Here is a 21659-nt window from a genome sequence, read left to right on the forward strand (position 1 = left end):
GCCCCCCGGGCGGCTGGCGGAGGTGGGTACCCCCGGGGAAGGGGTGCTCACTACTCAGTCTCTCACGCGTTCAGTGAGAACAGCACTGAGATGCAGGCGAGACCACTCAAACAAAGTTAAGAGACTTTGGATTTCTGAAGCAATGTAGAAACCGGTACTTTTCTAATTACTGCCACCCACAGTGAGCACATCAAGAGAAACCTGCACTTTGTTAGCTCTGGGCGGTGAAACCTCACCCCAGGAAGCACTTTTACCTTCCACCAGACTCCTGCAGGTTGTAAAAGCAGTGCAGGGGCCGGCAGGAGCAGAGTGCACGTGTGTGCGGGAGTGGGGCGGTAAAGGGAAGGTGGCTAGGACTCTAGAAGAGCTGTGAGTACGGAATCCCATTTCTCAATTTTCTGAAGCAGGAGAGTCTGTGTAATTAGGGTATAAAGAAAGAAATACAGCTGGAGAAGAGTCAGAAAGAACTGCAAACCAAGATAGAGGTTCCTGGCCGAACAGACCACACTAAGGGGAGATGGGAAGGGGTCTGACTTGTGGACCATCGCTTTCTTTTATTGCTCTTGCCCCACTAAAACCGGCGAGGATAGACTTGATGGCCAGGCAAGGGCTGCCTTCTGCTTGTTTTAAGAGTCCCCAAGGGGCAGTAGTTGAACCGTAGAAAGCAGCTACAGACTGGGAAGGTGGGGTGATGGCAGGGGCCAGGAATCTGAGTGGCAGGTACGGAGGCAGAGCATTAAGTCCTGGACTGAGGCTCAGGGCCAGGCTGCCCCAAACCGGCAGTGGCATCGGGAGCATGACATGCAGAGGTGGTGGCACTGCCAGCAGCTAGGCTTATGGGCCAGGGACTGAAGTACTTTCAGATCCTTCCAGGTGGGAATGCTTTTCTGGACTAGGGCCAGACCAGCCAGGTGGAAAGTCGCCCTATGAGGAGCTTTACCATTGGACAGCCGCTGCCCCCACCCGGTAGCTTCAGCACACGGGAGCTGGGCCACTGCGTCCTAGTTTGTCCCCCACACTGGCTCTAGATGGCGTTACCACGTGACTGATGAACATACAGTGTGTATCCCTGCAGGCCCCCTGCCATGGAGCACGGCACTACTCCGTAGGTCTCCAGCATGCCTTTGGGAGCCCTTCTTTATTGGGAAATAAATACAGAGTCAAACAGATGGGCCAGCCAACACCTGTGGTTCTGGGGGCCAAGAGGAAGGTGTCTGACTTGCTCAGAACTCAGATCTCCATGAGCTGGTCATTCCCCACGATCACCTCATTTACTCGTTTGGCTACAAAAGAAAAGGAAAAGGTCATTTGAGAACTGTCAGCAAAAGATGTCATTTCAAACCCAATTACTTCTAATCCCGTGTTTATAAACATTTATTCCTCTCCCAGGTGACTCTGTCCTTTTTTTTTTTTTTTAAAGATTTTATTTATTTATTTATCTTTAGAGGGGAAGGAGAGGGAGAGAAACATCAATGTATGGTTGTCTTTCGTGCATCCCCTGCTGGGAGTTGGCCTGCAGGGAACCGGCCTGCAACCCAGGCATGTGCCCTGACTGGGAATCGAACCGCGATCCTCTGGTTCGCAGGCCCGCACTCAATCCACTGAGCTACACCAGCCAGGGCCAGGTGACTCTGTTCTTGAGCAGCTCTTGGCAATACAACTTGCCAAAGGGACTGTAGGAGAGACAGCATTTTCCTGTACAGCTGGGGGCACCAACTCTGCACACCTTATTTCACATAGGAGGGGAACTGGAGCCAGGTCTTAAATGATGAGTAGAGTTTTTTCAGGCAGCGTATCAAAGGGAAGGCATTCTGGGCTATCAGGACAACACAAACGCCCTGGCTGGGCAGCTCAGTTGGTAGGACATTGGCCCAATGCCAAGGGCAAGGGTTGGATCCTGGGTCAGGGCACATACAAGAAGCAATCAATGAATGCCTGAGTGAAACAACAAATCAGTGTTTCTCTCTCTCCCCCTTCCCTTCTCTCTCTCTAAAATCAGTAACAATAATAAAAAAAACATGAGCAAAAACATAAAGATGTATGAAAGGGGAACATGAAGTACTGTGGTGTGGCCTGGGGAATGGAAACGAGAGAAAAGAGTGAGGACAAATGAGACTAAATGGTTACACGTAGATATCCAAAGGAAAAAGGGAGATGCCTCACATGTAACATGGAAATAATAGCGCCGACTGCACAGGGTTGTGTGGGGGTTCAACAAGTTAAAGAATCACTGAGTGCTCGACACGTAGGGGCTGTTATTGTTTTCATAAAGTTCAAACCCACATGACCCTCGGTGACCTGGTTCTTGTCCCCCTCCTCTTTAGCTCCATCTTCCATGTGCACCTAAACCAGGCTATTTTATAGCTCTAGATCGCAGCACGTTCTGCTCCACCACGACTTTCTCCCCCTGCGTGCTCTACCCTACACGCCCTAATTGAGCACGTCCACTATGGGACGTCTTCCCTTTTGAACTGTCCGTGTTCTGCTTTGTGAAAACATACTACCTAATACATACCTCTGTCTCTATATCATTCTATCAGTCTCTTCTACTTCGGTGAAGCTCCTGAGGGCAGGGGCAGTGCGTTTATGGTCACACCCCAGGGTTTAGCACAGCCACTGGCACACGAAAGATCTCAGAGACTTGGGGTGTTGGTTATCACGTAAGTAGAGAGCTACAGCTGACAGGAGGTAGAAGCTGGCGGAGTAGGGAAGTTCAGGACATTATGAAGCAGAGGGGTTGGATGGTTCGCTGACGAATGTGTTTAAGTTGTCCTCGATGTTTGGAAAAGAAAGAGGGAGGCAAGAGGAATACTGTGAACCCTCAATATATTTAAGCGAGCACCCTGGGAGCTGACCAGTGATGTGATGAAAGGTAAGAAGAGGTTGGCTTTCACGGAACAAGACCTACAGAAAGGAGGCAGGAAACCAATGGAAAGGGACAGGGGGAAGCAGGGGTGTCGGGCCTATTTCTTGTCTATAGATTTGAGGTAGGTGCAAGAGAGAGTTTTTCAGGCTTCTATTGGGTTGACCAGCTGGGTGAAATGTATTCTTTCTGGAGCAGCTTCCCATGGCCTCTGAAGATCTAGTACCTTTCTTGCCACACTTGGGGACCTCAGTGTGACCCCAATAGGTGACGCAGACGCTCTGGCTTTCCTGAGGCTGTAGTTCAGTCTCAGAAGGCTCTGGGGCAGCAAAATGAACACCCCTGGTGATGGGACCACGTCTGACAGTGAGAGGTGTTTGGGTCGGTTCATGTGGCCCATAGCAGGAGCCCCTGCTGCTCTGTCACCAGAAAGGGGCTTCTTTCTCACCGAAGCTCTGGAGACCTGAGATTTCACACATGTCTTCTGTTCTGCTTGCTTCTCTAACTGGTTTTTTGCTACATCTCCCTTGTACCCTATATTCTAGATTTTCCAAATGATTTCCAGTTTCCAACACACTGAGTTGGTTTTTTGCCTTTAGGTACTTGCTTACTTACATGGTCCCCCTTTCATGAGAGACTTTTCCCTTTCGTATATTTGACAAATAGCCAAAAATTTCAAGATTTAGCCTTAATTCCTTCCTTTAAGATGGTGTTCTTGACCTTTGTGCCAAGAACTAACCAATTTTTATTTTATGCTCTAAACCCCTATAATCCTCTACCATGATATCTGGGAGACTTTACTGTACTTATTTCTTTACTCCCCTGTCTCTTTATATAGACTGTGAGCAGCTGGACAGCAAGAGGGAAGTCTTACTTTTATACATGCCCTACTAGAGCCTAGAATACGGTAGGCAGTAACTCTTTGTTGAATGTTTGGATGTTTTGGGGGTTAAGTGAGAGTACAGATGTAGGCAAAAAAGCATATATAAAACAGAAAGCCTCCAATCTCCTTAAAGGGATTATGATTGACACATCTCAGGCATTAGGGCAACAGTGCTTGGGGATCCAGAATCCTCAGGCTTATTTCTCCCACTTTTTCCATGGGGAGAGAAAGCTAGGTCTACATCTTTCACGTTTGCTGTATGGCACCGCAGTGGACAGAGGCAATCTCTTGTAAGGAGAAAGAGACAGGAAAGAGAGGAAGAAAAAGTGATGAGGCAGGAAAGAGCTTCTGAGTCTTTATGACTCAGAATTAGAATTGAATTCTAATTAGACTTTGAGCAAACTGTTCCATGCCTTTGAGCTTTAATTTCTTCACGAAGTTGTGGGGATTCAGTAAGATAAGTGATGTAAAGAGCCCAGTATGGTGCTTTGATAAGTATTAGATAGAGATTACAGCATGGAGGGAGGCTGGAGCTGGCCTGTGCCCTCTTGCCCTGGGAGGTGCTCCTTTTCACACTTCATGGCCATCTGCTTCCTTCAGGGAGAGGAACGGGGAGGACGCCCGGACACGCTCAGGCTGCCAAATCCCCTAGGGTTGGGCAGAGCTGAAGTGTGACTGTCAATCAGGCCCCATCCTTGAGATAAGACTGACCAGATAAGAACAAAGGAAATGCTTTCCTGGTTAGCTTCCCAGGGCACCTCCAAAAGCTCTACTTTGTCCTTTTTCCCTCTGCAGCCATGAGTCAGCCTTCTCCTGTCCTCTGTAGACCCTGACATTTGCTCTTTCTTCATCCAGTCTCTTCTTAGTCTCCAGGGACACTGGGCTGTTCTGAAGACAGTACCAGTTCCAACTAACGTTATTCTTGGCCCTCAGTGCTCCAGACCAGAAGGGCCAATGAGGTGCCTCGCTGGGGCAGACAACGCTTTCTTGTGCTCTGCCAGGTTCCAAATAAAAACCAGAGTCTTCACTGGCCTGCCCTCCCTACACTTCTCTGCCCTCTGGTCTGCTGTTGGCCTGGGATGGGAGAAAACTCACTATATCTGGTATTTTGGTGCTAGATGTATTTTCACGAAGATTCAGTAAGGAGTGGGGGGAATCTTCCAAGCAGTTCTAGTTCTGCTGGGCCAGGGTTGGAAGAAGGCTCCAACAGACACACTGGAAAAGTTCTGGGCTAGAATCAGGCTGGAAAAGATCTTAAAGGTAAGAGTAGAAGGGCGGATGGTAAGTTGGGGAAAACGCAATGGGACAGAAGGGAATGCCGAGTCCCACACGACAAGCTGCACTATCAGGAAGCTGGGAAGGATTCCGGCCAGGCTGGACTCGACCCACGCACCCATCAGGTCTACTTTCATGGCCAGAAGACTGGTCCCTGTGGTGTTAGGAGGGAGATCCAACTTCCCTCGCTGACAGTGATACGAGACTCAGATGAAGTGTCCAGTTAGGGTCTCCCAGGTATGGACTTTGTTGGCTATGGCTTTCCTATTGGCTTGAGCAGGAGGTTAAACTCAGTTACCAGGGTTTTTGCCAGAGATAATCTCATTAATTTAGCCTGATGGGGTTGGGTGAGAAAAGCCAGAACTGTCAGAAACGGCAGGTTCTCCTGGTAGAGTCAGAATATGGTAGAAAGGCCTACGCAGGATTATGAGTGTCACATTTTTGGGATAAGAGACCACTATGGATATGGTGGCTCTGTGACATGCAGTGACTGGATTCTGGAGAAGGGAGAGAATTGCTTCTGAGGATGAATATTTTTTTCCTGGAATCACTCCATATGAGGAAGACGGACTGGGGACTGTGCCACCTCTTTGATAACGAGGGTCTGAGCTGCTGATGTTTGTCTGGGGCATCCTTAGGAACAGGTTTTGAGTGCTACACTGATGACTAGGAGTTTGCTCTATCCACATGGCTCAGCCTCACAGAAAAGTGATGGTGGGAACAGGTGACTGTCCAAGAGAGCTCGTAGCAGGAAAGCTCTAACTACTATCTACGCTAGGTGCACAGGGCCCTCAGCACAGAGGACGGAGCAGGGAGTGTTGAGCTTCTCCAGTTCACTAGAGAACTTCCCTGGCCACCTCTCCTTCAGGAGGACCATTAAGAGGTCTTACTGCTAAAAAAATGGGCACATAGCATTAGAGCCAGAAAGCCCAGGAGCCACCAAAGCCCAGCCCTGTGCTCTCTGGTGGGGGAGTCCGTGCCTCAAATGCTCAGTATCTGGCATTCAGGTGTCATTCATGAATTCTGTACTGAATGAAAAGGGGCCCCTGCAAAGTAAAAGGGAGAAGTGCCATTACTTTGTTGGAAACGGGGAGGAAGAAACAGCAGAAACTGTGAAATTCCAGGTTCCAGCGCACAACAAAGGAAGGACCTCTCAGGTGCTGGCAAATGGAGTTCGCTCACTCAGATAAGCCTGTGGAGCAAACTCTTAAAAACAACAAAAGGAAGCAGCTCTTGGTTCCAGGAGGGACAAAGGAGCAAGCAGTGGGCAGGAGATAGTTTACCAAGACAAAGAGGCAGGAAGGAGGTGGGAGAAACACTGTGTGGGGGTCACAAGCCCAAACAGAAAAGAACAAAGGACAGAGAAATACAACGAGGCAGGGAAGGCAAGGATAAGAAAGCAGCTCCACAGACCAGCTGAGCAGCTGCTTTCGAAACAGTGGGGACCCCTTCCCAGGCCTTCCACGGAGTCAGAGAAAAGGCTGGGGGTTCTGAATCCTGTTTTTAAGAAACTACCAATAGGATCCAGCTACTCAAGAAACAAGTTTCTTTGCAACCTCAGGGTAGGCCTTGGTGAGCTCATATGTTGAGCAGGAGGAAAGAGCTAAGGCCTAAGGGTCTTGGAAAGATGGACTAAAAGCAGAAACGGGGTAGCACTGATCAGATTCTGCTGGGCAAGCCAGGAGTGGCTTCTTCCTTTGGTCTGCTTAGAGGCTCGTTGGCAACACTTGGGCTGAAGACCCATTTTTGTCATCTGTAAGCTCTGTACATTGGGTAAATTTTAACTTTTCAAAAACTCAGTTTCCACTTCACCAAATGGGTTAATAATGAATCCCATGTCGAGGGCTTTAACCAAAATCAAGTAAGACAGTGTATGTGAAAACATTTTAAAGCTGTAAACAAGTTGTAAATCAACAGCATTCCAGGAGGACAGTACCTCCAGTGTCCCCGCCCTTGCGCTGAGGCGAGTACCCTCAGCTTGCCCGTGACCACAGCAGAAAGTGCTCACAGCTGGCGAGCTGCTGCTGACCGACACTCCTGCTCAAAGGTTCTCAGGTGAGACGCTGGGCGGAGTCTGTCTGGCAGTAATTAAACTAAAAATACCAGTCTTCCTTGAAGCTAGGGCATGGGCATATGACCTTGGCTTGACCTATCAGGTGCTGCACCCCAAACCTTGTGCTGGGAACTAGCGATACAAAGAAGTAGGAAGCAGACAGAACCCACTCTGGGGTTGCTGGGGGTTGGAGAGGCAGTGTGAGCCGCTCAGTGTTCGGTGGGATGGCAGCAGTGTCTTCACCGGAACGGTCTGGGGTACAAATCCTGGCTCTAACTCCGTTTCTTTCTTTCTTTTTTAAAGACTTTATTTATTTATTTTTAGAGAGGGGGAAGGGAGAGAGAAAGAAAGAGGGGGGGGAGAGAACATAGATGTTTAAGAGCAACACTGATTGGTTGCCTCTCACGTACCCCAACCAGGGACCTGGTCTGCAACCCAAGTATGCATCTTGACCTGGATTTGAACCAGCAACCTTTAAGTCTGCAGGACGAGGCTCAACCCACTGAGTCACACCAGTCAGGCTATAACTTATTTTCTGAGCTTGATTCTGCAGAGTTGTGAGCTAGCATCTTTTCAATGATTTCTTCATCAGGTTAAATCAGAGTGAGTTCATGACGCTTGTAACAAAGAACCTTATTGGCAAACAGGTGACACCCAGGAAAGGCCTTTCAGAAATGACAATTCTCACACGTAGAGGAAGAAAGTGCCTGGGCTGTGAATAGAAAGGCAGTGAGGAGGAGGGCTGTACCCAGTCTCAAGAAGAGAAGTAAGAGAGAAGGCTGGTTTCAGGCCAAGGTCACATCTCCCCGGTTCAGTTATTGGTGTTGCATGTGGTTCTTTTATTGACAGAAGTTTAAGAAAAAAGCAAGGAGAGATCTCATGATAATTGCAACCACCTCCTGGGACCCTTTCTGCCCTTAATTTTCCCCAAATACGCTTTATGGATCCAAAATTTATTCATTCATCTCATGACCCCACCCCTCCCCAGTATCTACTGTAAACCAGGACCTGCGCCAAGAGCTAGGGATACATATTAGAATAAATCAATCTTTGCCCTTAAGATCTTAGTCTAGTAGGGAAGGCAGACTCATAGCTAATTGCCGTAACTTGTGAAAGTACTTTAATAAAGGTGGTGACAAAGTGCAGGGATGCAGAGGAGGAGGGAATGCTCAGTTTGGCTGCAGGGAGTCAGGGAAGAGTCAGGGAAGGCTCTGTAGAGGAGGAGACACTTGGGCAGAGTCTTCAAGAAAGGACCCCAAAGAGGGAAGGGGCACAGGCACAGGCGCGGAGAGGCACAACAGCCCGGTGTGTGTGAGGGACTCTGAGTCCGTCGGTATGTTCCAGGAGTTGTGTGTGCTCCTCACCACATTTAACCGTGTTTAATTCTGTCTCAATTACTGATAGAAATTACTGTCTCAATTTTTCTAGTTTTGAAAATCTGAGGTCTAGAGATTAAACATTTAACTTCGCCCTGACCGCTGTGGCTGAGTTGGCTAGGTGTCTGCAAAGTGAAAGGGCACCGGTTTGATTTCCGGTTAGGGACCAGGCCTAGGTTGTGGGTTTGGTCCCAGGCCAGGGCATGAATGGGCAATCGATCAATTTTTCTCTCTCACGTTTCCTCTCCCTCTCTTTCTCCCTCCCTGCCTCTCTCTCTAAAAAAAATACATTTTAAAAAAAGTTAAAAAATTTTTAACCTGGTGCACATCTACTGAGTTGCCCAGCTGAGATCTGAACCCAGGTCCGTTTGATTCTAAAGCTCAAAAGGGAGGTGTGCGACTTCACAGAGGGAAAGCAGAAAGGGGTGAAGAAGGCCTTTATTTACTGGGGAGAAGGAAAATGAGGTGCCTTCTACCAAGACAGAATTGGTGGGACTCATTCCTTTAGCAACTCTCCTGCTCCACTCTATTTTAGGTTTAAAAATAATCTCAAAAGGAATTAGCTGTTCTTACTGATCTTGAGCTTTGTCTATTTTTTAAAAATTTTTATTTAACTCTTGTTCAAGTACAGTTTTCTGTCTTGTATTCCCAGCCCTGCCCACCCCCTCAGTGCTCCCCACCTTAGTTATTGTCCATGTGTCCTTTATACTTGTTCATGTGAGTCCTTCCCCTTTTCCCCTGTGATTCTCTCCCCTCTGGACCCTGTCAGCACGTTCTGTATTTCAGTGTCTTTGGTTACATTTTGCTTGCTTGTTTGTTTTGAGCTTTGTCTATTTTTTAGCTAAAAAAACAAGCAGCCAAATTATGGACCATTCAAACTTCCCCAGCCCAGCAGGGAAACCCTGATGCTTGTATGTCTCTCAAGCAACATATACTCCTTCTGCAGCTACAGAGCACAGAGAGCTAATAGCACAGCTCATCACATCACCTCTAAGAGGCTGAGAATGGCTCTGAGCAGGCGGCTTTTGAAGAAGTTGCTAACCTTCTTCCAAGCCAGGAATCCAATCGGTGGGACTACCTCCCTGAACTGTTGCACCAGGTCAGATGACATGCTCACGGACTTCATGAGGCCAGAGCCTTTGTCACTGGCCTTTCTCTTCCATATCTAAGAGTCTTTGTAAACTATTAGTGCCAGCAAGACCATTCGATCTTTTTGGTATGTTTTAAACTTGGATAGTAAGGACACATACATATATGAGCTTCTCTGTAAGATAAATTCCTAAAAATGGAAATAAGCCAAATTTAAACAATTTGACAATGATGTGGATCCCCCTGAAGAGTAACTTCATCAGCTCATGTTCCCCCCTGCAGTGTACGCATGTGCTTGGGCCCTGCCCCTCACCGGCACCGAGCACTACCTGTGCCAGGGTGACAGGTGAAAAATGGCGTCTGTGACTGTAATTTGGGTTTTGTTTACCTCTGGCCTCAATCCTCTGGCCATTTCCAATTAAGCAGTCCTTGACGTCTGCTCCCTTCTCGATCACGGCGTTGTTGCAGATGACGCTGCCCTGGATGTTGCATCTGTAACACAGCAGCCGATTAGGGAGTGCTCCCGCTCTCATCACCATGCTCACCACTGTGGGTGGAGGGCGCTGGCTCCTCCACAGGGGAGGAACGGCCAGTCAGTTCCCGGTCAGTTCAGCTAATGGCTACATGCTTGGAGTATCACTAGAAGACAGAAGGGCTCAGCTGGGTGGAGGGAGGGCCTGGCTGTAGGGAAGTCAGCCTGAAAAGAGCAGGCACTCTGATCTCTGATCTTTAGGCACCCCAGACCTAAATTCCATCTGCTCTTTCCTCCTTTAGTTGGGGGCAGGAGCTGGTGCTGGTCCCCAGGCTGACCTGTCCCTCCTGCCCCTCACCTGGGAATATATACCAAATTTCACTGACAGCTCAGGCCCCGTGAACCTTCCTAGAAGGCCAGCTGTGGAAATAATGGGTGCCCTGAAGCTCTCGCCACAGACTGTGGTTAAAACCATATTCACTGAGAAAAAAAAAAAGGTGCTTTTCAAACTATCTGCACGCCCCATAAAAGACTACTCCAAAACCTAAAGCTGCACTCCCACAAGTGGTACTGCAGGCTCTTAACATTTAAACGGATTTAAGGAGCATCTTCCTGGCTCTTCGAGTCTGGTGGATGAGAGGAAAGAGAGAAGATTTTGAAAATCTCACTAGCACTTACTGCATACCTACTCTATGCCAGACACTATGCTAAATACTCCATGTATATTACAGGAGTGACTTACAAATCTAGCCATTTCATTAGAAAAATCACCTGGATAATGTTAAAAAATAGCAAACAAAAACACTCTCAATGTGCTGGCTCCCATCAAGCTTTTTGGTAGGTCTAGGATGAAGGGCCTTATGTATTTAATTAGGAAAAAATACCTTTCTACCTGGCTGGTGTGGCTCAGTGGATTGAGCCCCAGCCTGCGAACCAAATAGTCACAGGTTTGATTCCCAGTCAGAGCACATGCCTGGGTTGCAGGCCAGGCCCCAGCAGGGGGTGCGCCAGGGGCAACCACACGTTGATGCCCGCCCACCCTCCCTTTCCCTTGCTCTACAAATAAATAAATAAAATCTTAAAAAAAAAAAGCTTCCTAGATGACTGTGGGGGTACGATTTTTTACCTCTGATGTAATAAAAATAACTACATTTTGTAGATAAGGAAACAGAGAATTTACCTAAACCATTTACCTAAAACCACATTATTGCCGAGTAGCAGATTCAACTCCAGGTCTGCCTGACGCCAGAATCCATACATTTAACTAAAATACCACATAAATAAATATGGGAGAAAAGACTGGAGGAAGCCTGGAACTGCCGAGTNTTAAAAATAAATAAATAAAAAGCTTCCTAGATGACTGTGGGAGTACGATTTTTTACCTCTGATGTAATAAAAATAACTACATTTTGTAGATAAGGAAACAGAGAATTTACCTAAACCATTTACCTAAAACCACATTATTGCCGAGTAGCAGATTCAACTCCAGGTCTGCCTGACGCCAGAATCCATACATTTAACTAAAATACCACATAAATAAATATGGGAGAAAAGACTGGAGGAAGCCTGGAACTGCCGAGTTGTTTTGCAGTGAGATGGCTGTGGAAAGAGCTCTGCCTCAACAAGGTGCTATTCAGTGTCCTAAGGAGTAGGGGGCAGATGGAGGGAGGAAGGAGGTGAGTAAGAAGGGTGTGAGCTTCCATTTAAACAAAACAAAACAAACACAACAGTCCTGACCAGCGTGGCTCAGCTGGTTGGGTGTTGTCCCACAAAACGAAAGGTTGCCAATTTGAGTCCCAGTCAGGGCACATGCCTGGGTTGTGGGTTCAGTTCCCGTTCAGGACACATACAAGAAGCAGCTGATCAACGTTTCTCTCTCACATTGATGTTTCTCTTCCTCTCTTTCTCCTTCCCTTTCCCTCTATGTAAAAAATAAATAATTAACCACCCCCCCAACCAAGAATAAAAAAACAAAACACCGAGTAAGGAAAACTCCTCAGGCAACCTAGGAGGCTCGGGGATGGAGAAGGGACATTCCAAGGGCTGAAATTATTGAAGCACAGCCTACTAAAAAAGATTCTCCTAAACGCAAAAACTTTAGTAAAATGCCAACCCCCCCAAAAACAACAAAACACCCCAAACAAACAAACAAAAAACCCAACTAGCACTTTTATGGCATTCCAGAATCTTTTTTCATGTCTATCCTTCCCTGCTGGAAAGCAGTACAAGGCCAAGGCCACCGCACCTTGGTTGCATGGGCTAGAGATGGACAGAGATGGCGCTGGTTTGTTTGTCTTTTTTGGCTCAAACAAGGGGCTATGCTCACTAGGTGGACATTAAGGGACCTTCCAGAGCTTTCCAACCTGCCTTCTGCCTTAGGCAAAGCAGTCCAGCCAGAAGTTAGAGTGGTTTCTGCCCCCTGGGTGAAACTCTCCCCAACAGCACAGTAAAGAGGGATAGAAAACTTCAGATACACAGGCTCCTGGGACACAGCAGGCTTGCAACTGGCCACCAGTCTGCCACTGAAAAGTCTCCTTTCTTTTTCCAAGGGGAAACGGGGGGGATGCTGCCTGCTCAGTAGTCTAAGGGCCCACGAGACCGCGTTCTGGAGCTACTAGGCAACATATAAACATGGTCAGCAGACAAAAACCAGTCAACCGAAACTCAAGCAGCCATAATTGGAGACTATTAACTGGCTCCTTGGGAATCTGGGATGTGAGTGGGAGCCATTTCTGGAAGGAGGAGGCTGGAACGAGTGAGGTCAGAGTCCCAAAGCCATGGATAGCCTAGGTTTTCCTTATGTCTAGCAGGTCAGATTGAGGTCTTCAGAAACCCCCATGCTTTTCTTATCTATTTTGGGTGTAGTGCCCTCTAAGACACACAACCCCCTACTGTACAGTCTGCAGTCACGATAGGGAAAAAGGGGGGTGACTGATGGGAAGCTGGGGGCTCTCCTGAGGGCCGTGGCAAGGCTCTGAGATGAACACTTGACAACACGCTCAGTGAGAGGGAAGCTCTTTTCTCCCACTTGTTCCTTCAACTGTTCCCCGTAACCACGGCTGCAGTCACAAGTCACAAGTCACTAGCAAAGCTGAGCTGCTTCGCAAAAATTTCAAGTCAATACAGCTTCCCCTCTGTCCAGAAGGAAACTCCAAGATCAGGATTTTACTGAAAGTGTTCATGTGTGCTCACGCTGGAGGGGAGGCTGCTTCCTGGGCCCTGTAACTCCAGGAAAGAACTGGCCCCAGTGCCAGGACTACCGTTTTCACCTCTAGTTTTAACTCCCGACTTGGTACTAAGGAGTCTCCTGATTGTGTTCTTTAAGGAGCTGCTCAGAGATGGCTAAGATTAATGGGGCTCGGGTCCTAGTTTCTCCTCAGTGGGCTTAACCTTAAGCAAAGCTGTAGGTCTTGGTAAATTACCCTGGAAACCCTAATGCGTAAGTGGAGCGGAGGCCATGAGAAAACACGGAGGTCTTCAGTGAGATCACACTGCTTGGCCAGGCACACCAGGCCACTTGCCGGGCCAAGAGCATGAAGAAGAGGCCCTGACCTGGGCAGCAAGAGTGCCCCCAAATTCTTGTTCCCCCTCTGGCTCCGGTCAGGACTTTCTTCAGTTTATTCCAGGAGGAAAGGGAACTCGAGTAAATCTAATGTCTAACACTTCTTTATTGCACAAACACTGCATGTAATTTAATCTTTTTAGCAAGCCTATAGGGATAGTGGTGTTTATTCTAATTTTGGGAGAAAACTGAGGCTCACAGACGTTAAGTGACATGCCTGAGCCTACACACAGTGGTGACTCTCTATTGTGTCATGGGCTTCTAACTCAGGTTTCAACTCAGCAGTATTTGGCAAGGAGTCAGGAAGCTTCTCAGTAGCTGAGGACAGGCCGGTTCTTCTCTCAGGGTAAGTTGGCAGGCTTTCTAAACTCACTCATAACCTTTCTACGCATGTGACTAAAGAGCTGACTCACTACTTCAGCCCAAGGTGATGGCTGAGTCATCCATATCCTTCCAGATGCCAAGGCCTCTTAACTCACCTCAGTGATTTTCAACCTTTTCCATCCCACGGCATATATAAACTAATTACTAGAATTAAGTGGCACACCAAAAAAATATATTTTTTGTCAATGTGACAGAAAAGGCATAATTTTGACTGATTTACAAAAAAAAAAAAGTAACTGCCTACTCTTTTTGTTCCCAAGTGACTTTTATAAAAAAATCAGGCGCCTATATTTGTATATAAGGATTTCTGGTACCAAGAATTAACCAATCAGATGCAATCTTATGCAACATGACCAATAAGATACTACTGTATGACCTATATATTTATGGTTCAAGATAGGGCATTCATACCAGATGGCCATTCTTGCTTTTGGTTGTCATTTTTTAAAATTTGACAATCTAAAGAAGAGGTCAGTGCCCCTGACTAAATAGTCAGGTATTGCACGTTTTAAAAATTCTTGTGGCACACTAGTTGACAATCACTGCTCTAGATGAAGTACCATATATTATTGTTAATAAAATATTTCATGCATAGAAAAGTCTAGAGAATATGAAGAACACCTGTGTGTTCAAGAAACAAACACTGCAACCTGCTGGGCATCTTTCTTTAGTCCCACTCCCCCTCCTCCCATCCGAGCCAACCACTGTTTGACTCTGGCGCCCACTGTTCCGAAGCACTCCCGCTGCGCCTGGGGGAGGTGCGTCCAAGCACCCACACAGGCCCGTACTTCTGCAGATCCGCTCCCCCGGCACCCTTCCTCGAGTGCTCCACCATCCACCCTGTTTCCCCAACCAGAAACCTGGGCTTCACCCACCAACTATCCTCTCCCTAACCCTTTATATCCCTTCCTGGCTCATTCTCTGTCACTCTCCTTAGACCCCACTTCTTACATCTAAAATTGCTGACGTTCTCCAAGAGTTTGTGTTAGTTTCTTTTCTTTTAGTGCCGCACGCTACCCCTCAGTGATCTTACCCACTCCTATGCCTTCAGTTCCCACCTCTATACCAACTGTTCCCAAATCTGCACTTTCCCTGGCAGGCAGAACCTCCGCTGATGTTTGCAGCCAGATGTTACGTGGACTCCTCTTCCCAGCTCTGGTGCTCTGGACTGGGAGCTCTGCATGGGGTTGAGGCCCCATGCTCCTCGGTCAGGGGAAGGAGGGTGGTTTGCAGCTGAGCCAGCCCTCTGGATTCTCAGTCATTCCAGGTGGGTGTGGGGCTGGCCCTTCTCCCTGCCCTTCCTATCAGTCCAGATGTGGCTGCTTCTGTAACTCCCCGGTCACAGGATTTCTGTGAGCTAGTCTCCTTAGTGGTCATTCTGATGACTGGTGTGTACTCTGCCGTCACCTTGGATCCCCCGACCCTCTACTTTTCTTTTAACCAGGATTATTTCAGCAGTCTCCCTGACTCCATGTGCACCCTCTTCAGATCCTCCTCCGCACTGTAGCCAAAATTATCTTCGTAAAATGTGGATTTAATCACATTATTCCTTTGTTTTAAACTCTTAAATTACCATTACCTATTAAAGTCCTTAGGGGATAGTCTATGATTTGGTCTTTGTCCATCTCTACGGCCTTGTACTTGTTTCCTGTGTATTTGTTCTTCTTTGAATCGTATATTGCAGTCATTATGAATTGTTTACGATTCTTTTACGTAACAAATATATATATATATTGAGTTCCTGTAGGTCCTCAGGATGTAACTGAAACAGGAAGATCGGTACTTCCATTCTCAAACTAACATTTTCCTTGTGAGAGGTGAACAAGAAAAGGCCAGGCAGTAAGAATGCTACCAAGGAAATAAAACAGGCTGATGTAACAGAGAGTGCTGGGACAGATCCCTTCCAATAAGGTAGTCAGCAAAGCCTCTTCTTAGACAGTGAAATCTTTGTGAGCTACCGAAACGGGGAGATGTTTGTAAAATAAAAAATGTTGTCACATTTTTAATTTCCTAGAGTTCTTTTTCTTTTCTTTGATGTGACAAGTTACTTGGAAGTGCCTTTCTCTCCCCGCAGAGCCTCTGTGTCCTCTAAGCAGCCTCCCCCACCCTCACAGCCAGCCGGCAGCCGCAAGAGGCAGCTCAGCTGACTCCGGCCTTGCAGTCTCCCTTTGTGCTTCTCTCCTGTCAGTTCTCGGGCTGAGAAACCAACAGATGTCCGAGCCACAATCAATCTCGGCTGATCCAGACTCGAGGTTTTCAAAGTTTGTTCTACAGATCTGCTTCACAAGCTATAGCATATATATATGAAGGTAAGTGCCCCTTCTCCACTGTATTCCAAAGCACTGTGGTTTTAGCAGTTTCAAATCCTGAGTTTCTGCATAAGCTTAATTTTAAGAAAAAGTCTGAAAACCACTGATTTGGTAATATCCTTCCATCACCTAAGCTTGCTTTTTACAAAAGGAAGTGTCTGAGGTCCACGCAGAGGAAGAATCCTATGAAACACCCTCAGGTTTTCTTACTCCAAGTGCAGGCTGTTCATAAAGAAGGCTGAGGACACTGCGGGATCTCGATATGGGGGAATATTCTCCACAGCTTGTAACGGAGAAGCTCTCCCTCAGAACAGTGTGTGGCTTATACACATCCACTCCCTTCAGGCCTCTGCCTTCTGCAGGGCTGTTCTGGACAATGAGATGAGGGATGGCGACCCTTAGATACTGGCGCAGTGCCATTCTAGCCCTGCCAGTGGCTCACTACTGTGCCATCCCTCCAGGAAGGACAGCAAAGCAAGAGAGGGCAGTTTCTTCCAGGACCACAATGGTCAGAAGTGCGAGAAGCCACTGGGAATGCTTTTGGAGACTATTTCACTATGGAGCCAAAACTAAGACCTCCAAGGGCTAGGAAATAGTCCTGCCTTCATCTTTTCCCCTCTCTCTCCTTCGCCAGGCTGTACTAGTCCCCAAAGCCTCTGAGGGGTGCCAGGGGAAACATACCCTTCCTCCACAGTGACTGAGTTCATAAGAAGGCAGCTGGTGATAGTCACTCTGTCTCTGATGACACAGGATGAACCAATGACCGAGCGCTTAATGGACGATTTCTCTCCAACCCGTGTGTCCGGCCCAATGAGGCAGTCACCTCCAACCTACAAAAGGCAAATGTAAAAAACCCTGTCCATTCATCTCGGCCAACTGCCAACTAGCCTCTCAGATCCCTTGAGCTGGGGTCTAATAGGATGTTTTCCTAGAGACATTTCAGGAAGGGGGACCATCATCAGTACTTCTCAGGGTCACAAGGTTACATCATATCTCTGGGACCAACTCAAACCTACACACGTATGCACTTGGGCATACAGATATGCTTTCTGGCAGAGAGTGCTCAAGTCAGGGTAAGAAGAGGGAGAGAGATGGACCGCCTGCATCTACGTCCCAGGACTATAATGGACCTTCTTTATGGATCCCTGAGTGCCTGAGCTAGAAAATGAAATTTTATAACCAGAACCCAGCTGGGATTTCCCCGGGGCTAATGAGGTTCCGGGTTCGAGAGTCCAATCCAGCTTCACAAGGATATGCCTCAGCGCGGCCAGAGGTTGTCCTGTACCTACCCTGCCCGAGCTGGTACTTACCAAATGCTTGTTGACAATCTGGGCTGATGAGTGGACCAGTGATTCCTCTGGACAGAGAACAGGTAGCAATTTGGGCACCTTGAGGGAAGAGATTTGGTCATTAAAGTAAGACCGGAAAATACGTGGAAGCACCTTAGGTCGAAGCCAAAGCCAGCCACAGATGTGGGGGGTGTCCAGCCACGGCTTCCTGTCTGGATGAGGCGGAGCAGGAGGCTGCTGCCTGTCCCTTGGGCCAAGGATGAGTTACCAAGCAGCTTCCAGACAGTCTCACCCTCAGTTCCCGAGCTAAGAGTGTCCTGCCTGAAAGGAATGCCAGGTCCCTCAGCCAGGAGGTGGGGAGACAAGAAAGGGGGCCTAATGAAGGCAAGGAGCGCCCTGAGTCTTGACCAGTTACCTGAGGTTCCTGCTCACCTCCTGGACCACTGTGGCCATGCATGAGGCCGGAATGAGAGCAATGTTAGAGAAATTCCATAATCAGAACAAACCTGGCGAAAGCGTCCAGGAAACTGACAGGCTTGGGAGCATGGAAAGTTTTCACTCTGGAGCCTTTAAGAAGGCACAGGTAGTGTGCCTGCCTGAGATTCTCCAGCATGGGCAGAATGATATGGTAGCCTACTGTGTGCAGTGGCCACAGTGGCTGAGGGTGGCCTTGCTGGGGCTGGCTAAACCGGCAAGATGAGTGCTAACCCGTCCCTGTCTCTGGGTTCTCCTCTACTGCACTTTGACCGAGGCCATGCAGGCCTGTCTGCTGCACAGCCCACACTGGCACTTCAGAGAATACTTCTCTAGCCTCCGGCTGTCTCTGGACGTGTTTTTGACCAGTCTGACAGGCTCTAGTCATAGGATTGAAGAAGGAGAACACAAAGTCAAATTAAGGAAGCTTTCCAACAGCTCTGACCCCACATTGGGGCTCACTTTATCTGGGACTGCCCTGAGCAAACATGAGACTAGCTATAATTTTTCATAAACTCTCTGGCCTGGATTCCCTTGATTCTACAACCCATCCAGGTTGAGGGTCTGGGGCTACACCCACCACGTGGCGTGGGTTCTGAAGATTCCTGGGCTAGGTTTCTTCAAGGACTCAATCCGAACCCCGGTTTCCAACGTCTTCCATCGCTCTACCTCCCTTCCCCACCCCACTCCCCAGCTGACACCGGCATGGGCAGTTCCCACGAGCTTCCACCAGGAACCGTGTCCACGGCTAATCTCCACACCAGCTCACCCCTGTTGTCCTCCAATGCCGCTCATCTGTCTTTCCCTATTTCCATTTCAGCCCTTTATTGCTCTGCAACTCCCTCCACGGTTTCGTCATCCCTCTCTCCCGAAACCTTCCTCCTGTGCCTGCTACGCCCTGGTCCCTTCGCTGTCCCCTCTGCATCCCTTAACCAAAGTCAAACCTGGCTTGTCTTTCACAGCATTGCTTCCCCTTCATAGAAGCCACTCATTCTCTGTGCCTCACAAACCGAGGGGTTAAAAAGGGGGGTCAGCAAGACTCCTTACCCTCTAATGCTGTTTCCAGACTTTTCTCTCTTGCAGACATTTTCTCCCTTGAGGCTTTGCCACCTGGTTACTCTATACTCTGTTCCTTCACCTTCTTGGGAAAGCCGCCTCTGTGTGCCTGTGTTTACCTCATCACGGTAATAGTAATGCAGTATTTAAATGTTTGCTTATGAGGGACCATAGAGACCCCCATGCTGAACAGAATACGGAAAAGCTACTGAACCCAGAGGCCATGAAGTAGGCTTCCTGGAGATGCCTTCCTTTCCCTGGCCTCTGCTCCCACTTTTGCTGCACCTGGGTAGCCCAGGGGTCTCTCCTAACATTTCAGATCTTTCTTAACCTTAGGAATGAAAGGGATTCTGAACAAGTCACTGTCTACGTAACGAAGAAATAAGACAAAAGATTTAGTCCAGCCCTGGCCGGGTAGCTCAGCTGGTTGGAGAACCATCCCATAAGCCAAAAGGTTGTGGGTCTGATTCCTGGTCAGGGCACAACCTATGTTTTTCTCTTCCCTGCACCACACTACGTTGAGCGTCGGGGTGTGGTTGATGTTTCTCTCTCCTATTGATGTTTCTTTCTCTCTCTGTCTCTCAGTCTGCCTCTCTTTCTCCCTTCCTCTCTCTCTAAAATCAATAAACATATCCTTAGGTGAGGATTTAAAAAAAGAAAAGACTCAGTCTGTTTTTAGGGAAGAAGCTCACACAACTTCTCTTTTAAGCCCCTCCTCTCACCTGTCTGTTTGCTTCTATGTAGAGTCCCAGGGTGCTCAATCGAAGGCAGAGACCCTCTTTCATGATGTGGACATAGCAGCGCACCTGTGACCTGGACAAGTCTTCCCACCTGTCTCCTCGACAGGCATTCCAGCAGCCATCATAGGGAGTTAAGGGCAGTGTGTTGTCCTCTTTTATAAAACTGTAAATATCTTCAGAACAAACATCGAAACCAAGCAAGTGAATGAGAGAGATGACAGAGAGGATGTAGACTCAGTAAGTTTTTATTTATTTATTTTTAGAGCAAGGGGAAGGGAGGGCAAGAAACATCAATGTGTAGTTGCCTCTCATATGCCCCCAAATGGGGATCTGGACCACAACCCAGACATGTGCCCTGACTGGGAATCAAACCAGTGACCCTTTGGTTTGCAGGCCGGCACTCAGTCCACTGAGCCACACCAGCCAGGGCTGACTCAGTAAGTTTTAAAAGAGGTTACAGCTCACTCATACCTCTCCTGCTGGAATTTACCCATGCAGCACTGACCCTGGGAAAATCCCACTAAAACCTGAAAGACTAAGTCAATTTAAAAGAGGCAATGTGCTTTCTTGTATGTTTGATATATTGTACGATACAAAAATGCTTAAAGCCCTGGCTGGTGTAGCTCAGTGGACTGAGCGCAGGCCCGTGAACCAAAGAGTTGCTGGTTCAATTTCCAGTCAGGGCACATGTCTGGGTTGCAAGCCAGGTCCCCAGTAGGGGGCGCATGAGAGGCAACCACACATTGTTCAGTTGTTTCTCTCCCTCTCTTTCTCCTTCCCTTCCCCTCTCTCTAAAAATAAATTTTAAAAATCTTTAAAAAATGCTTAAAAAGAGGCCCTAAAGCAAGTGTGACCAATAACCAAGCACNTAAAAGAGGCAATGTGCTTTCTTGTATGTTTGAAATATTGTACGATACAAAAATGCTTAAAGCCCTGGCTGGTGTAGCTCAGTGGATTGAGCGCAGGCCTGTGAACCAAAGAGTTGCTGGTTCAATTTCCAGTCAGGGCACATGTCTGGGTTGCAAGCCAGGTCCCCAGTAGGGGGCGCATGAGAGGCAACCACACATTGTTCAGTTGTTTCTCTCCCTCTCTTTCTCCTTCCCTTCCCCTCTCTCTAAAAATAAATTTTAAAAATCTTTAAAAAATGCTTAAAAAGAGGCCCTAAAGCAAGTGTGACCAATAACCAAGCACTACCAGGGAAAATGAAATAGGCAACTCTTGTAAATCATGAAGTAACCCAAGCAAGTACCCAGATTTTAGCAACCCGCCATACTGTGGGGCCAGCCGCCATTGCTATATCTGGTAGTTGTACTGGGGCAGAAATAGCAAAGAAGAGCTGGGCTCTAGTTTCCCCACGCTTGCGATAATCATTTGGGATCTTTTATTTTATGATGAGAAAACTGGGGCTAAGAAGACTGAGTACAAACAAAAAGCAACTTAAATCTACCTACATATCACAATTGAGACAAACTGGGGAGTACGTTGTCTAAGGTCAAATAAAGTGTACTTTTTTTTTTTGGAAAAAAAGACCGAGTGGCCTCCCTCAGATCTCAGAGCTAGTAATTTTTTTCATAAATATGTATTTTTAGGCAGGGATATGAGAGCAAACAAGACAGACTCGCCCTTAAACCCTGGAAAGGAATCGCCCTTAAACCCTGGAAAGGAGACCTCTGGTCGAACACCTGTCTTCCCTGGACAGAGGAGGCTGAGCTTGGTCAGGAGTGGGGCTACCCAGAGCCTAGAAAACAGGGAAACTGAGAAGTTGGGGGCAGAGCTTAAAGTTAAAATGGTCCAGTGAGGAACACAGTCAAAACAGAGCAATGAAGCAGAGAAT

The 21659-nt window shown here is 47.7% G+C and overlaps 1 protein-coding gene across 1 annotated transcript in view; it reads right to left on the reverse strand.

Annotated features, from left to right (window-relative positions):
- Positions 1–528: 528 nt before the first annotated feature.
- EIF2B3 (eukaryotic translation initiation factor 2B subunit gamma) overlaps positions 529–21659 on the reverse strand; it is a 114576-nt gene continuing 93445 nt past the window's right edge. Inside the window, exons 8-12 of the mRNA XM_037069600.1 lie at positions 19808–19998; positions 17577–17654; positions 16948–17096; positions 9928–10031; positions 529–1283 (exon numbers count right to left, since the gene is read on the reverse strand). Coding sequence (XP_036925495.1) covers positions 1231–1283; positions 9928–10031; positions 16948–17096; positions 17577–17654; positions 19808–19998 — 575 coding nt within the window. The 3' untranslated portion in view covers positions 529–1230. The remainder of the gene's footprint in view (positions 1284–9927; positions 10032–16947; positions 17097–17576; positions 17655–19807; positions 19999–21659) is intronic.

Source organism: Sturnira hondurensis, unplaced genomic scaffold (assembly GCF_014824575.4).
Source record: "Sturnira hondurensis isolate 20B ecotype Veracruz unplaced genomic scaffold, ASM1482457v3 Scaffold0018725, whole genome shotgun sequence".
Classification (NCBI taxonomy): domain Eukaryota; kingdom Metazoa; phylum Chordata; class Mammalia; order Chiroptera; family Phyllostomidae; genus Sturnira; species Sturnira hondurensis.